Source organism: Colletes gigas, unplaced genomic scaffold (assembly GCF_013123115.1).
Source record: "Colletes gigas isolate AHSC1104 unplaced genomic scaffold, ASM1312311v1 Colletes_gigas_Sc00011, whole genome shotgun sequence".
NCBI lineage: Eukaryota > Metazoa > Arthropoda > Insecta > Hymenoptera > Colletidae > Colletes > Colletes gigas.
Genome location: NW_025106640.1, coordinates 791492 through 809049, shown reverse-complemented (window position 1 = coordinate 809049; position 17558 = coordinate 791492). Strand labels below are relative to the sequence as shown.

At 40.0% G+C, this 17558-nt stretch overlaps 1 protein-coding gene across 2 annotated transcripts in view; it reads right to left on the bottom strand.

Annotated features, from left to right (window-relative positions):
• LOC122398504 (neurogenic locus Notch protein) overlaps positions 1-17558 on the bottom strand; it is a 321286-nt gene that overhangs the window by 119418 nt on the left and 184310 nt on the right. For both annotated transcript variants that reach the window (XM_043398420.1, XM_043398419.1), the window contains exons 6-7: positions 6972-7328; positions 3103-3258 (exon numbers count right to left, since the gene is read on the bottom strand). In XM_043398420.1, coding sequence (XP_043254355.1) covers positions 3103-3258; positions 6972-7328 — 513 coding nt within the window. The remainder of the gene's footprint in view (positions 1-3102; positions 3259-6971; positions 7329-17558) is intronic.

The window sequence follows — 17558 nt, the reverse complement described above, 5'->3', positions numbered from 1 at the left end:
ATAAAATCAATAATATATACGTGTTTTATTTCCTAGCGGTAACCCATCCCAGTAGTGTGACCGCGCTCAATGCAGCTGCACCTCAGTGACCAAACGAGAACCGACATATCCAGCGTGCCATCACCGTTTACAATTATTACTTTTAATTTATTCTTATTTAAACCCTCAAATATCTCCATATATAATTAATAAATTTATATTATAAAAAACAAATTTCCTTTTTTATTTTGTGAAGTGAATCACCCATGACAATGTACAAATACAAATACGTATAACTGTACATCCAAAAAAAAATTTTAATGAACTCTAAATGTTCTCTAATTTTCCAATTTGAAAAGACATTCTGTAATAATCTCTGGACAACGTTTTGCATCGAAGTGTAATGAAAGTGTAACGACAGTGTAACATAACGGCACGTTTCCCACAAAATCGATCGTAAGTAATCGGATACTTTGCAGTCAGACGTATCCAGATAAGATTGCCGCAATGCAACTGATCAAGGATTTCCCGTTCATGATGGATCAATCGCGATCGGCGACAACGGGAAGGGAGGCAACAAACTCGGATATCGAAGCACGCAGGATGAATGAAGCGCATCCAGGGACCGAATTAATCGATCGTAATCGATCGATTCCCGGCCGGCAGTCTACCACGTGTGGGATTTCAATTTGCCCGATCGGTAGGGGCTTTCTCGCACGATCCTGGACATTAATCTGATAATTATCAACTGTTCTCGATCTCTCGCGTCGATCGTACATCTCTGTCGTTATTGAGTTTAGAAAATCGACGAACTTCTTATCGATTTATTGTTTGTCATTTCCTTTTCTTTACGAATTATGAGCAATTGAATAATCACGTTTGATGTGAATGTTTTTGCAATTTTAAATAGTGAATGGAAACAATGTTTGTTGGTACAGTGAACTGATCAATTTTATTTATTATTCTAATGTTTGGGAATTGAGTTCTTTGCTTTCTAGTCTTTTATTTAAATTGCAGTAATTATATTTTGGTCTAATAATTCTGATTTCTATTTTGAATTTGTCCCAAGTTGCAAAAAAGAAAAATATGATTAATACCAAAACCAGAATTAAAATTCTGTGCCCCAAAGGATTGATATCTCTAGTAATTCTAATATTTCTAAATTTATGTGATTTTATATAGATACAAAATTTTGAGTACACTTTTAGTTCCTTCAATTGTATTGCAATGATTCTAATAATTAAAAAAAATGATTAATACTAAAACCAGAGTTAAAATTCTGCAACCCAAAGGGTTGATATCTCCAGTAATTTTAATATTTCTAAATTTGGTATACGTGCAAAATTTCGAGAAGGAAAAATTTGTGCCCTCACAATTCGAACCAAATAAGTTCAACAAGTATCGAAACAAATCAGTGACGCGATATATATTCGTTGAAATTGGCGTTTCTTTCTCAACGACCAATGATTTATTTCGATTCGACGTACAATGGCGGCCGCGCGTCGAACTTAACGAGACATTGTACGCGTTGAATTATGAGTAACGCGGTTCTTAATTCAAATTTTTGTATACAAATTCGACGAATTTAACGAGTCACGAATATTTATGGTTCGCCTTTTTATCGTCTGGCTCGTTGTACGCAACCGCCCACGCGATCTGAACGATATTAACGCGCGCAGGTCGTGAAAAGAGCCGTGTAAAACCGTGCACGGCTAGATAAAAATCGTTAACCGACGTATTGACCCTGCGCGACCGACGAGGCCATCGTTTGATCTCATCGATATCTAATTTAAAATCCTTGGAGCCCGATGACGAAACGTCATCGACAAACGAGACAAAATAAAGCGTCATCGATGGTCCAAAGATGTCTTCGCAAAGTTACTTAAGCATCTCTAATAGGACGTAATTTATGGCATTTTTAAGAATATCTCTTTGAGCATTTTTATTCAGAAAGTTAAGATTGGTTACTTGAAAAAAATTTGCTTCAAAAATTAAAACTTCTAATTCATAAATATTAATAATAAAGGGCTGATAATAATAGTAACAAATTGTGAACAAAGTAATTTAGGAATTATTTTGTTCTGATAACTGTATATGCATATATTTCTCTGATTCTAGTGAAACTTTTTCGAGACTATTAGATTGTTAAAAATGTTGAAATAGCAAACGTTGAAGGACTGAATATGTCTTGATCGATTCTACTCGAGTTGCTTAAATTCCCTATCAAGCACAAAACATCGTACGACGATCATTTGTTATTCCGCTGAAGTATTTTCGCGTGGGTACGCGATGCGATAAAATCTATCAGATACGTTCCTCGAGATACGCTTCTGGGCTCGCTCATGCGCGAAATCATCATCGGGGGGGTTTTTTTAGATCGAGCGAATCATTAATAACTATGCTCGATGAAGCTCCGTGAGGCGCTGGCCAGAGCATTGCTTTCGTTTCGAACGCGAGATTAGCTTAAACTAAACCATTTCGTTAAATTAATAATCCGTTGGGTCGATGCACTTGGTCGACCTGTTGGAGTGTATCAAAATAATTTGATGGTCAATTTTAAATTATAAATAACGGTAAAATAAACATTTTAGTAAAATAAAAATATTCACGTAAGGCTTAGTCGACCTGTTGGAATGAATCAAAATAATTTGATGGTCAATTTTAAATTATAAATAATGGTAAAAAAAAGCATTTTAATAAAACAAAAAAATTCACCTAAGTTTTAGTCGACCTGTTGGAGTGTATCAAAATAATTTGATGGTCAATTTTAAATTACAAATAATGGTAAAAAATATTTTACTGCAATAAGAAAAATATACGTAAATCTTAGTTGTCCTGGTAGAAAGAATTAAAATGATTTGACGACTAATTTTATATTCCAAAAAAAAAAACAGTAAAAAATATTTTACTACAAAAAATAAATACACATAAGTCTCAATCGACCCGTTGGAGTAAATAAAAATAATTCGACGATTAATTTAAAATAGTAAAATATATTTTACTACAAAAAATGAATACCTGTTGGAGCGAATAAAAATACCTTGCCCCTCGATAAGCTAATTTTGAAAATCAAATGCAATTCAATGGATTGAAAGAAAAATATAAAATGAATTCGACACTCACCCTGCTCGCACTCGTCGATGTCCTCTGAGCAGTCCACCCCCTTGTAACCCGTCGCGCAGGAGCATGTGAATGATCCGTTGATGGGGCTGGTGTCGCAGATCGCACCCTCGTGACAGGGGTTCGAGGTGCAGGCGTCGTCCAAATGGCACAGGAGCCCTGCGAAACGAACAGACCCAACGATTTATCGTACGATTGTGTTATTTACGGTCGAACGAAAAATCCACGCGCAAAATCGAACCGCGTCGCCGCCATTTTGAAGGGGCCTCTCTGTTCATGCCGCGGGTTGCGTGCGTTTCTAGGACAAAAGTGTCGATCGCCGAGCGCCAAACACGGCGGCGACCGCCAAAGATGGACATCATTAAGGCTTGTATCCCGCTCGGTTCGCGTAACCTGACCAGAAAAGTTACGCTCGAGGATCGCAGAGGAGCCGGGAGACACGCGGTGGAGAACGGTGACAAATCCCCGGAGCGTCTAACGTTCGTCGATCCGCGGTTCGCGTTCGGTAAATTACTGGAAACGCTCGCGTACGTGTACGATAAGTCGATCTAATTGCTCCCTGCAGCGAACCACGCGATGGAAATTCAAGGAATTCCGATTGGAACTGCTTGGAACGACGATGATGCGCGTTCGAGCTTATCTCTTCGCTGCCGTGAGTTTCGTTTCATCGGGGGATTGGCAAAGATCGGTGCTATTTCGTTCGAAATTGTACTCTTTCTTCAAAAATTCGCGATATCTTTATGGGGAGGAAGATTTGTTAAATTTTTTAAAACTAGTCTTGCAGTGAGGATATTTTAGGGCTCTAATAAGCTTTGTTGATCGCTGACGCTGCTAGTCTCATATACGGATCTCGATAACGGGACACGTACGTCTAGGATGTTCATATATAAACCAGAGTAAACTGCAACGCAGATGCAACGATTATACCCGCGACTAACTGTAAGTGCGTCCGTACGCGCAAGAAATAGAGCCTCCGGGCTTTAACACTACTCCCGGATGCCATCGTTTATGCGTACGTCCATACGTATTGTAAATCCGTTAACCTCTACGCGTCAGAGATCGACACACACTGTCTACTCCTTAAATTCAGTAAGAAATGAACAGATTTCTACAAAAGTTATCACCAGACTGCGGATCTTTATGCGAATTCATATTTAGCTCGACGAAATCCGGACCCAAACGTGGTAAACAAACCAGACTGATGCTACACTGCTTTGTAACAGAGGTTATAAGAATCGTGACCGACTCTTGTGGCGTACTGATAGGAACTAAAACTCAATCACGATCGTGATTTGCTGTCCTCGAGCCTGGCTCGTGATATTTACGTTTGGGCCAAAATCTTTGTCACGAGTCAGATTCAAAATACGGAACGGAGTTAATAAAATTAATGAAATATCAAGTACATTTGTGCTTTTTTGAGAATCAAAAATACATAAACATCTAGTCATCGCCTAGAAAGGAATATAGTGTCAAAATCAATATGAAAAATACAAACTGTTTCCAAACATTTATCTGGACAATCATATTTGCAGTCTTCTAAATGTTAATTTGATCAAATTTAAGATTGGAATTTCCGATAACATTTATTTATCACTTATAAAGAAATATAATACCAAAACCAATATGAAAAATACATTTCCAAACATTTATCTACACAATGGTATTTGCAATCTCCCAAATATTAATTTTATCAAACTTAAGGGGCCATTCTACCTTGTATTGTGATTTTTTTTGCGGGCTATTAAAGAGCGATTAATTTCGTGTTTTGTAGATACATTTATTATATATTTAGCTATATTTACGAATTTTTGCAACGCATAATATCTATTGATTACGCTGTTTTTGTTGATCAACAAACAACAGTTTTCAGGAACGGCGCCCGACTTCGTATGTGATATTTTGCGAACAAGTTATCCGAAATCCAAAAACCAACGATATTCTTAATATAGATGAGTGTGGTTATAGCATGAACTAGGATCTTTTCAAAAGAACAGAAAATGGCAAAATGGCAGCTATTTTACGAAAAAATACTGAATATTTTCATATATTCGGCTGCCTTTTTGTTAATGAAAGAAAAAGTATTGCAGATATCGCAATTATCCTAGTACATGCTATAGGGGGACTAGTTCTAAAGATACTGTATAAATTTCCTGTTGATATCTTCAATAGCTTTTCTGTTATCACATACGCAGTGCCGAAAAGTGTAGTTTCGAGAAAAACCTACGCGCGGTACATTTCAGCAGGCTATAACTTCGTTAGTTTTCCGAATTTCAATTTAATATTTCGTAGATATATTTTCGAGACTACATACTAAACGACAATGCAAAAAAAAATTCAATTTTTTAAATCCCACAAGGTAGAAAGGCAACTTAAGGTCGAAATTTCCGCAAAAAATGGGCATTTGGAGGCCCCGGTGAGTCGGTGGGCCATGGGTCCCCGATTGGGAACCGCTGATTCGACGTTTCCCGGAGATCTTTAGCCGCCGCGGAAAAAGTAGTTCGGGGCTATCCGCTGGAATCGCAATAATGCCGGGGTAGAGAAGAAGGATGCCTGTATTTGGCGATCGTTGTCGGAACGATCGATCTGAAAACCGTCTTCCTCGGCCTCGGGTAGGAAAGTAAGGACAGAAACTCGTTTTCAGTCCTCAAGGTCGTCGCTCGGTATGGCTAGGCAGCCAGGGGCCTCCGGAATCCCGGTATTCCGAGGGGCCCTTTCTGCGTCCGCGTCATATTGTTGCACGTGCAGATGCCCCGGCTGCCGATGCACTCGCGATGCATAATGCCGACACGATTTCCAACCCCGCGGCCTTGTTATCGACCGTGGTCGGCTCTCCGCTAATCGCCGCGATTCGCAGAAAACGCGTTCGCCTCGTCATCCGGGGCTTAGCTCGGATTCTCGTTTCGCCGCGCAAAAGGAAGCACGGTCGACGAGGACGAAAAAAAAAATACCGCGGTATTATCGTCCGCAATGTTAGGCAAAATGTAATCCGACCACGCGATAGCTTCTGCTAAGTGATTGCATTCTAATTGCACGGCAATTATGAGGCTTAATGATTTACGATTACGATTACAAGGTAATCGCACGGCAATTATTCTGTAATTGCAATGTATTCACTGGCTGCAATTTGCTAAGTATTTTTTCTACTCTGGTCTTATTTATTGCAGCGATGAATTTTTCTCAGCAAAAACAAAAATTTTGGTGAGCCAATATAATTTATTATAGAAAGCAATGTACTCTTCTTTCTATTTTTGTTTTTTTTTTTTTAATTTATATATGAATTTTGCACATGCAACAAATCTGCAGAATATATTTCTGTCTATTTGAATTGTAAACTTGTGTGTGTTGATTTGTTGCAGTATATTTTAATAATTTTCCGAGTGTTTATTGGGGGGGCCTGTTTCATTTCGTACACGTGCAACAAATCTGCAGAATATTTACAATGTAAACTTGTGTGTGTTGATTTGCAATATTCACAAAAATTAATGAGCTACTGACAATTATGGTGTATTTATTTGTGCCAAAGAAATTAAATTTTGATAGATACTCGAAGAAATAAATGTTTATTCAGTCTCGCATAGTAAACCACGGTTTTGCAAAAATCCAGTCGAATAAATATTTTACAATTTTTATTACAAATGGGTCATTTTCGACAGTTGTATCAAATAATAATTACCAATTGTCACTAATTTTTGTAGAACATATTAAAACAAGTGAAATTATAATTTCTAATTTTTGTGGAACATATTTAGAGCATTCTAAACAAGTGAAATTATAATTTCACAAACCAACGACACACAAGAGACGCTGAGGCTCGGATAAGAAAATTAGATCGTCATATATGTGATTAGATTCTATAATTTTGAGACTCTTACCTGTTTTCCCGTAAGTGCACTGACAGTAGAAGCTGCCAACACGGTCAATGCAGGTAGCGCCGTTGAAACAAGCTGCACCTGCGCAATCGTCGATGTTGACGCTGCAGTCGGGCCCGGTCCAGCCATTCACGCAAATGCACGAGTAGCTGCCCGGAGAATTCGTGCACGTGGCACCGTTGTGACACAACGAAGGACGCACGGAACACTCGTCCACATCCAGCTCGCATTGCGTACCGGTGTACGACGGTGGACAGAGGCAAGAGTACTCGTTCACCCTGTCCATGCAGGTCGCGCCATTTTGGCAGAGATTCCCCGGACAGTCGTCGATGTTTTCCTCGCACTGTTCACCTCGAAATCCTGAAACATTCAAAATGCACATTGTCAATGGAATTTTATACCACAAATAAAAATAAAACCATTTGTAAATTTTTTTTTCAAATTGGATGAGTTCAATCTCGAAATTGTCAATTAATTACTTGCTCCCTTAGAATATAGACCAGCACTCAGAGGCGAAATACTCGACTCGAAAATGCAATAATTACAAATAAATATTGCATCGATACTAGACGTGGTATTAATAATATATTTCGTTTCTCAACTTCAGAAGGAAACATAAAAGCAAGCAAATGGAGTGCAATAATTTTTTTTTTAATAGAATAAATAAAATTGAAGAGTTATAAATTGAGATACGTTTATTCCATTTTTGCACTTACTTCTCACAGTGATAATTTGACATGCATATAATTTTAAATAAAAATAGTTCGCGAAATAGCAAGTTGCATTTAATTTTATGTTTTCCCCCGGAAATACATTCGACTCATTTTTACGTGGACACATTTATTAAATCTTTTAGCATTTTAAAATCGTCGTGGATCATTCTGTAGCGAAATTTAACGTTCGCAGCTCGTCGAAACCAGTTTATGGTCCAGCACGTATCGTTTTACGACCCCGATCGTACAACATTGTTTAGACACAGCCTTTTACCAAGGTGGAAAGATTGAAAGACAAACAGAGAATCATGGAGGTAGAAACACGTATGTACGAGAACTGTACAATATCTCTTACCAACCCTGATTATATCGGTGATCGTTGCGGTCATAAAGAGAAGTCATTACTCTGCTATGTTGCCGTGTAGGTCTTGTATACTCTTCGACGGAAAAAAAAAAGGAATTGTTATATTAAAGCGAATCTACAGATACACGAGGTTTTATTGTTCCACGAGTTTATGGCTGGATCGAATGAGGGAGAGGCAAAAGGATACTCGAATGAAACGCCAGAGATAAAGAGATAGACCTTGATAACCGTGAAAACGATAGCTCAATGTACCGAATGACCCCTGAGGAGTAAAAGCCGATTCCCATCATTGATATTCTTCCCTGAAATCTTTCCAAGTTGCCTCGCGGAGTCGTTGCAATTTTACTGGGGAAATTCGAAACGAATTTTGGTAGAAGAAAAAATAATATTATACGATTATTTAGAACAAAACATAAGGAAATGAATTACAATTTCTATGCAGGGTCACTAAAGATCATCTTGTACAGCCGCGATCATAAAAGTTGCAAGGTTTTGGTTAACATAAAAAAAGTCTTTGTAATCATTCATAGAAAATGATAACACTTATAAGAAAATTTCAGTAATAGTTTATATTGTATTTTAAAATTTTTTAAGATACAAGAGCCAAAAAGGAAATGAATCTTTCCCTGGAGAATCGAGTGTGGTAATCGAACCTAAACTGGTAAGCAAATGGATCGATAAAACATAGATGATCGAGCACCGTGCACGGGCGTAACAAAATCCTAACCATTAAACCGAAGAAGTTTGCACTCGAGAGAAGTTTCTCGATGCAAGAACGCGATACCCTTTAATTAAAACGAAAACTATCGTGACACCTCGAGACCTCGAGGAAAAACGTCTGCATAGGAAAGAACCCGAGCTAGGAGATCGACAATGGTCGATGCACCGTGACGATGAATTATTAGCAGCCTGAAAACTCTTCTTGCCTCGCGGGGCGTTCTTTTTGCTGGCCAATGGCGGCGGGAGCAAAGTAAACACTTAAAATCCACGGCTGGCACGTCGATTTTACTCGTCGTTCGATAGAGGGAAATTTTATTAAATTAAATTAAAACAGTCGAGTAATTTCCTATTATTTAGCAAAGTAAACACTTAAAATCCACGACTGTACATTTTACTCGTTGTTCGACGAAATTAAATTAAAATAGCGAAGTGATTTCCTGTTATGTGGACTCGAAATGATTTCTCTCGGGTCTCTCCGGCTTTGCATCCGTAATTTACATTCGAGATTGCTCTTGGAACAAAAGCGAACAAGGAAATCCGGGTGATATTTCGCAGTCGATGGAAGAAGACGTCTTTCTCTGTTGTGTGGATAGCAAAACACACACACACGCGCGACCACTTTCCTTCCGCTCTTATCTATCGGTATCAGTTGCTCGACCAGCGATGCATACCTGGTCCGTGAACCATAGTTACCAACTCTAATGGCGCGCATAATTTATGCTCGATAGAGCGGTTAACTAAACTTCCTATGCATCTGCACTGGTTCGCGAGGCGTACACACACGTCGCTGACGTGAGCTAGAGTTTCGTTCCGGGATGAAAAAAAAGTTCCCGAAGCCCTGTAACGTATGTATAAACCACGGCCACGACGTTATTATACCGGGGCCCCAACAAAGAGGGGCGGTCAACATTAATATTAAAGCGATGCAAAAGTAAATCGGCCGTTTCGCGTGCGCCATTATCCGACCGGGGAACATAACGCCGGTTATTCCGCGCCCGGTTCTCAGAAATAATTTTACAGTCGAATCTTAACTAGCGTGTTCGGCGTTTTAATATAAATGTACGACAAAAGGGATCACGATCCTCGGATTCACCATAGGCGAATCGTAAATTCCACGCGAACATGTTTCCAACGGGGCCTTCAATGGGGGATACGCTGCGTTTCTTATTCATTTTTACAGCAAACGAAATTTAAACACTTTGGGTAGATACAACTCCCATTTTAAAATTAAATAGTGAAAATTTTGAAGCACAAATATTGCATTGTTTTTTTAATATTTATGTTTTCTTGAATTTTAAATTCTATTGAAGTGAATTTTAAAAATCGTATTAATTTTTAAATTTTTATATTTTTTTTTATTAAAATCGATTCTCATGAATTTTTACCTCATAACAAAATTTAAACACTTTCATAAATACAATTCTTATTTCAAAATTAAACAGAGAAAATTCTAAAACATTAATATGGAATTGTTTTTTGAATATTTATATTTTCTCGTGGATTGGGTTATATAAGATTCTTTGAATCAAACTTTGTAAATTGTATGAATTTTTTAATTTTTATATTTTATGTGCATTTGTTACGGGGTTTATGGACCGTGTAAAATGCCAATCTTTTTTTTTTCTAAAGAATAAGATTACAGTACTTTAAAAATTGTACAAATTTCTAGATTGTTACATTTTATTTTGTGCATCTGTTAGGGGACTTATGGCCCATGTAAAATGTCAATTTTTTTTTATTGAAATCGATTTCACGCGCAACAGAGGGCCCATCGGGGCTTCGCGTCCGAATTTCAGCAGAGATTCGAAACTGGAATCTTTCAAGGGGGTTTCCCTTCTTGAGTTACCGGATTACTGGGACCCTACACGCTACCGTGAGATTTTTACATCGTAAAATCGAGATTATGATACTTCCCCGTCCACAAATTTACACGGCCACTGTTTTATTATTATTAAACGTCTTTATTAAGCACACGTGGTGCCATATACGTTAATATATGTAACGATAAAGTATAAATAGACTACGTAAAAATGTATAACGTAAAGAATGTTCTACGAAAGATTTTCCCATGTATTTTATTCATAAGTTTCAACCATTACGTTTTATAGTCCCCTATGGCTAAAAAAGAAAAAACTATAAAGTACGTATTTTAAGAAATATAAATTTCTTTTTCTTCAAACTCAATGCTTATTTAATATTAATATTATTTAAGTTCATTGTTTCGTAGAATTAAATCAACATTTATATACATGATCACTCATATATAACTTATATATAAATTACACTAAAAACAACAATAATATCTAACGATCCCAATATACGAGTAAAATGCTTAAAAAAAAATATTATTTTTCACCAAACTGTCATCAGAATTAATATTTTACAAATTTTGGAAAAATTAGTGTAATAATTTTCTACATACGATTGAGAAAATTCCAGTTCGACATGTGTTCCCTATATTCGTGAGACTCGAAATGCAAAATGGCGCCCGTAAAATCGAACCTAACCTGAGTCCTTTGCAAGGATGCTGAGACAAAATGGAAACGACGGAATATTGACCGGCGCTTAATTTTCGTTCCACGTATTCCGCAAGAAAGAAAATACCAGGAGATGGGCGAAAAACTCAGGCTATTCGTGTTCAACGGTAGGAACGGGGAACAAGAAACGCGGAGGCGAGGAACCTACGAACACCGCGCCACGGTTCCGTGCCGAATCGATTGTCGTTAATATCGATACCAGCCAGGACAAAAGGAACCCTTCGAGTTACCCTGAAAAATCCACGTATTTGCACGATGGATCCGTTCGACGTTCGTACTCGCGTCCATTCATCGTTCCTCCCTTTTTCTATCGTGCTTCGAACAAAGAGCGTCCAAAAAAAACTGTCAACCCTCTGTCGATGAAATATGACCATCGTGTAACTAATAAAGTGACCACGCGAAGTGTCGATCGAAAAAAATAGAACCAGAAGGGCAATGATCCACTCAATGTACGCAATTGTACTTTATTTTTTCAGTTCTTCATGAAGGGTGTTTATCCCTCAAATAAATAAATAAATAAATTCTAGAGTCTTTCTAATTTATAATAGAAAATTTATTCGAAACTAGATATTTCCAACCACAATATTTAATTAAAAATAAATGTTTTCTATTATGTGGTAATTTAAAAAATTTTAATTCTTGAATTGCATCTATCTGTACTATAAACAGAAATGAAATAATTGCGAAAGACCCAAAAATATAGATATCGTGACTAATAATAAATCGAGTCCTCAGCTTCTATGATCGACGACCCACTCATCGATAACAACCCTAACATGCATTAATGCATAGTCAAAACACTACCTGCACCGAACCAGACTATGAATAAAAATAACGTACGGCCATTCTGATCGAGAAAATCCGTGCAAAGACAAATATACAAATTTCCATATTCATCACAGTATTGCCTCTCCCACCATCGAGGCCTGCAAAAGCCACGAACGGACCCTCTGTGTAACGAAAGAAAAATCCCCGAGCACAAGTATGCATATAAATACGGATCGCACCCTTCGTGAGGCTGCAAGTGTTTAAAAAGGATCCCGGGTCTCCCCCACTAATGACGAGAGCTTATTTCCATAAGGGACGACCCTCTTCTTCCCGGAATTCTGCCAAACCCTCGAGGCAGGTCCTGTATCGTGTTCCAAACGGCGAGCGGGCATAATGGGGCCCCGGGGCCCGCGCGTAGACCGCTAATAGAAAAGTAGCAGATCGACCGCGATGATTCGCGAATACGAATAAAAGGGGGGGAAAAAAAAAACTATCGAGCCACGAACTGGACGGAGATTACGCGAGCTGGAAGCCCCGTGTGGGTGCGATGGACAAGTAGGGAACGGGCTCCACCACTTATAAATCAACTTGGACGAAGGCCCATAATTGCAATTGTTCATGAGCCTCACCCCAGATACGAACGATCCGCGGAGTCGTGTGCGTGTGAATCTGTGCCGGGTTTCTGGTGGGTGTCTGGGTGCGTGCGCGGGGCCCTATTCGACGAAGGATACGTATCCGTTACTTCGTTACAGATGCAGGGCCGTAACGAGCGGAACACCGGTATAAATTCTGCCACGGCTCTCTGTTCCCTTTTCTCCCTCTGCTCTTTTTCGCCGACTCGAACACCGCTCGAATATCGCTCCCGCCCCCCTTCTTTCACCGAAAGGCTAGGAGAAGACTGTACAATGTTCAGAAATTAAACTCTTATCGAGTCATTCGAGTGCTCGAAACCGAAAATATTCCGAGGAATTTTTGTTGGAAGTCGCGAGCAACGGGGATTCCAGATTTTTGTTGGTGCAACTGGTTGGAGAGAAGTGAGGTTAGGTCTGGGTTAATGCTTTATTCTTTGATTGCAATGAGTATTAGGTTAAAATGTTCTTTCAGGTTTGATTTGATTTGGTTAGGTTAGGTTAGACAATTGCTTAGAAAATGTCCACAAGTTATTAAACTAATGCTTTATTCTTTGATTGCAACGAGTATTGATGTTCAAATATTCTTTTAGATTTGGTTTGGTTAGGTTAGGTTAGGTATTACTTAAAATGGCCACAAGCTCCAAAAGACTGTCAATGGTTAACCCTACATTTCCAAACACTTTTTACTGAAATATCTTCTTTTAAAAATTAAGATAACATTAAGTATGGAATCCGAGGCCTATCAAAATGCCTGCTTTTCTAAGTCTAGCATTGAGAGCCACTGTTGCAGAGGGTTGAAATTCCCCAGACCCGGCAGGAAGCTGCGTCTGGAGGCTCAGTTTCTGGCGTTAACGAGTCCTTCGACACGCGACAACATTCAGACGTCCGTCGTTAACAAAATGGCGCGTCACCTTGCGCTAGGTGCGCGCCTAGCGTCGTAGTTCAAAGACCGCGGGGCTAGATACCGGTCAATTATGTTCACGGTTCCGTAAGTTCCGCCTAATGGACGTGGCGGCCGACAAAAAACCATAGTATATTTATCGTTATTTCGAGTCTGGCCGTGTAATGATGGGAAACGACCGTTCGAGGGTATCCTTTTCGTAGCTGAAGAGGATACCGCGAGCGCGCCGAGCAAGGTCGGGCACTCGAACTGGAATTTCGAGAATCCTGTAAAGCGCTGGCAATTAGTCGGCGGTTCAGGGTACTTGGAATGATTTCATTCACCTTCTCGAGGAACCGAGAGAGTTTCGAACGAACGGTGAAAAAAAGAAAAAAAAATAAGAGATCGGAGCTACGCGGACCGCCCCAATCGCTGGCAGACCCGTCCGTGGAACGTTTCGACGGAATCCACCCGGGGTTTCGACCTGCTTCCAGAGGAGCCACGACCCGCTCGCCTAGGGAAAAAGGGAAAAGACACGCGTCGACAGTTCTCACGTTGAAAAAAACCACGCTGTGGAAACCCTTTGACCCCGGGCGCAGCGCTGTGGCTTCCTTGCCACGAGGATATCGTTCTGTTTCCTCCGAACTAGGAAGCGTCCTTCCGATCCGTAACGCGTAACGTGACGCCATTGTTCGACCAGGGAAACGATGAAATTTCAAAAAACAGTCGAGATCCAACGTTTCTCTCCGGTCGGACGAAAATCGTCTCGTCTCGTTCCGGAGCTCTACGAACTCAGCCTTTTCCTAATTGCGCAAAGGATCCACCGTCTCTCTCGATCTCATTGCCCCGCGGTACACGTCCATCCTCTTTCACCTTTCTCCAAGCATCTCGACGACTCTGTCTCTGTTCGTTCGTGGTGCACCGCTCTCCCAAACGTACGCGATCCGTCTCTCTCTCGGCCTCACCTTTTCTCTCTCCCTCTGTCACTGATCCACCCCCACCCCGGACTCCCACTATTCCCTCATTCACTCCTTCCTTTCTCAGATCTATCTCCGCGCGGCTCGCCCTTCTCCCCCTCCCAGGACCCACGAGGGCGCTCTCTCGTTTTCTCTACCCCCTCTGTCCCTCACTCTCTCTCTCTCTCGCTCGACGGGGCAACACACAGTGCCTCTCAGCCGGGCAGAGGTGTGGCAACGTCGCTGGAGCGGGTGTGCGTCGGCCGCAGGCCATGTGGTGGGGACTGTGGGAAAATTCTCATGCCGCCGACTGTGTCGGGGCCAGCGGCGCTCAACCGGTGGCGCCCTGGCCCCCGGGGAACCCGACTTCCTGCTTTCACGCTCCAACAGCGTTTCACCGCGGGCGCAAAAACACCCATAATTAGGGGCGTCGCGAGAAAATCCGACGATGGGACCAGCTTTGGCGAAATCATTTCCCTTCTGCGATCACCCAGCACTCTTAAGGACCTAGCCATTATAGACAACTTACTGATAATTATCAACCCTTTTCACTCGTATTCATATTTGAAGTTATTTTATTTCATATGTACACACACACTAAAAGAAAACGTTGTAACAAGGGTCCCTGGAATGAAATACTAATGCAAATATAGGTACAATAATGAAATGTAGGATGACGATTATATGGAGACATACGAGTGGATAAGGTCAATATATTAAAACTTTGTGGACAAAAAAGTCAGATACTTTCTTCCTAATCTCTTCAGGGATACTAACTCATATGTATACGTTTAGTACTTAAGTTATTTTTAATATTAGAGTTATGAATGTTCATAGTTAAATTTTCCAATGTCACATGGCAGCATTGTCAGAAAATTGATGGACGTTATTTATTATTAAAATAATTTCGTCCTGAAGAGGTTAATTTCACAAGTCTGAACTACTATTTAAATAGAGAAAGATACAAAAGCCTCAAAGGTTAAACTTTTGTCTCCACTCGTTACTTTTGTTACTATATTAAGCGATCGAAGAACGAAAATAAGAGGTCTTTGTTAGACTAAACGCTAGTATAAGGGTAACGGTTGCGAGAGAAATGGGACTCAAAAAATGTGAGCGTTCTCTTCCTGCAGGAGAGAGTGGCGGTCCTTTCACGAAGAAAATAAGACGCAGCACGCGGAAGCAGCGCGTTTCGTTTCGCCATATGGCGTCCTTGCTCCGGAATTTCGGAAGTTCGATGGAGGGAGCCGCGGTTGAGAGACGCTGGGGCCCATCGAGGGGCCCACCAAGCGAGGAGGAAGGTTAGAGCGGCCCCGTGCCGCCCCACCAAAAACCATGGCTGGCACCGGGTGGCCACGAGCACGCCACGGGGGTGCCCACGGAAAAATTATTTGTCCGTCGCCATAAGTGCGCTGTTGGCGGAACGTTATAATTATTCGGGCCACGTGGTCGTCCATCGCGGATGCACCTGTCGCTGGGTCGACGAATTCGACGAACGCGACACTTGTCGAATGCTTAGGCGGATCCCCAATTTTATTTCGAGCCTTTGCAATCATCCGGAAACAACGTGACAGTGATTGTTTCTTGGAGGAACCGGAGTGTCGCAAAAATTGTTATATCTGATTTAATACAAAAATTTAACTCGACTCTGTTCCTCGAAATGAACGTTTAATAAAACCTCCAAAGTCATCATGGTGATTTTTATTTTATTCTCGACCCCCTAAAGGTTGATTCTTTCGAAGACTTTAAGTTCTGAACGTTTGAAGACTTTGGCGTTATTTACGCAAGAGTGTATATATGAAATTCATCAATTAATACGGACAAGTTGGTCGCGTAACCGATGGAAGGAATGAAGTCAGCGAAACGTGGAAAACAATCGCGATACAGCGTCCAGCTTATTAGCGGATTAGCGCTACTTTACAAATGGACGTCGATCGCCATCCATCTCGAGCCGGGACAAGCGGTGCACATTCATGCCCATGTAAGGAGTAATTATTGCAATGCGATTCGCCCCTCGTTAGATCTCTAACGAACCGATGCTAGGCCTTAAAATGCTTTTGCTCGCTTGTTAGAATTCCCAAACAGCTAAGAGGGTAATGATTAGAGAGCCCTTAGAGACCCGTATGCCATAACAATTCCCAACGAGTGCATCGTCCCGATAAAATGGTCGCGCTAGTTTCCCCGGGAGTCCTGGTTTCCATCGACTTCCATAAAAACGATTTAGTTATGGCACTGAGGGGGGGACAACTCTGCGTTGGATCGTTGCGATGGTAATACTGGAAACAGCATGTAGTCAATACTTGTACGATTTTTACAAACCTGAGTCAATGGAATCATATTGTTGAGACTGTGTGCCTTTCAGATGATATTAGTATCGATTTAGACAATGGTACTTTGCATCTCGATGGAGGAATAAGTATTTTAAAATGGATGCATTGTCAAATTTTAGAAGCATAAGTAGGTGAATGCTAGTTATGTTAACGGTTAAATATATTTAAAAAATTTTTTAAATATCTAAACCTGAACCCAGACCTAACCCAATGGAGTAAGGATTACTTGAAACTGAATGCTCTGTCGAGTTTTAGAAAAATAAATAGATGAATGCTAGTTGTATTAACAGTCAAACATATTTAAAAAATTTTTTAAATGTCAAAACCTAACCCGGACCTAACCCAATGGCGTAAGAATTATTTAAAACTGAATGCACTGTCAAATTCTAGAAAAATAAATAGATGAATGCTAGTTGTATTAATAGTGAAATATATTTTCTAAATTCTTAAAATATTAAATGAGTAAAGAAATTTAAATAACCTACTGCCTTCTTCAAGAATTTCAGCTATCTTGTTCTGCTTCTTATCTACTAATATAATTTATAATTTTGTAATTTCTAAATTTTATGAATTTATTCTATAATATTGATCTTTTCTGTACCTCATGTATCAAAATTATTTATTTTTCTAATCTAACCCAGACCTAACCCAGACCTAACCCAGACCTAACCCAGATCTAACCCAGACCTAACC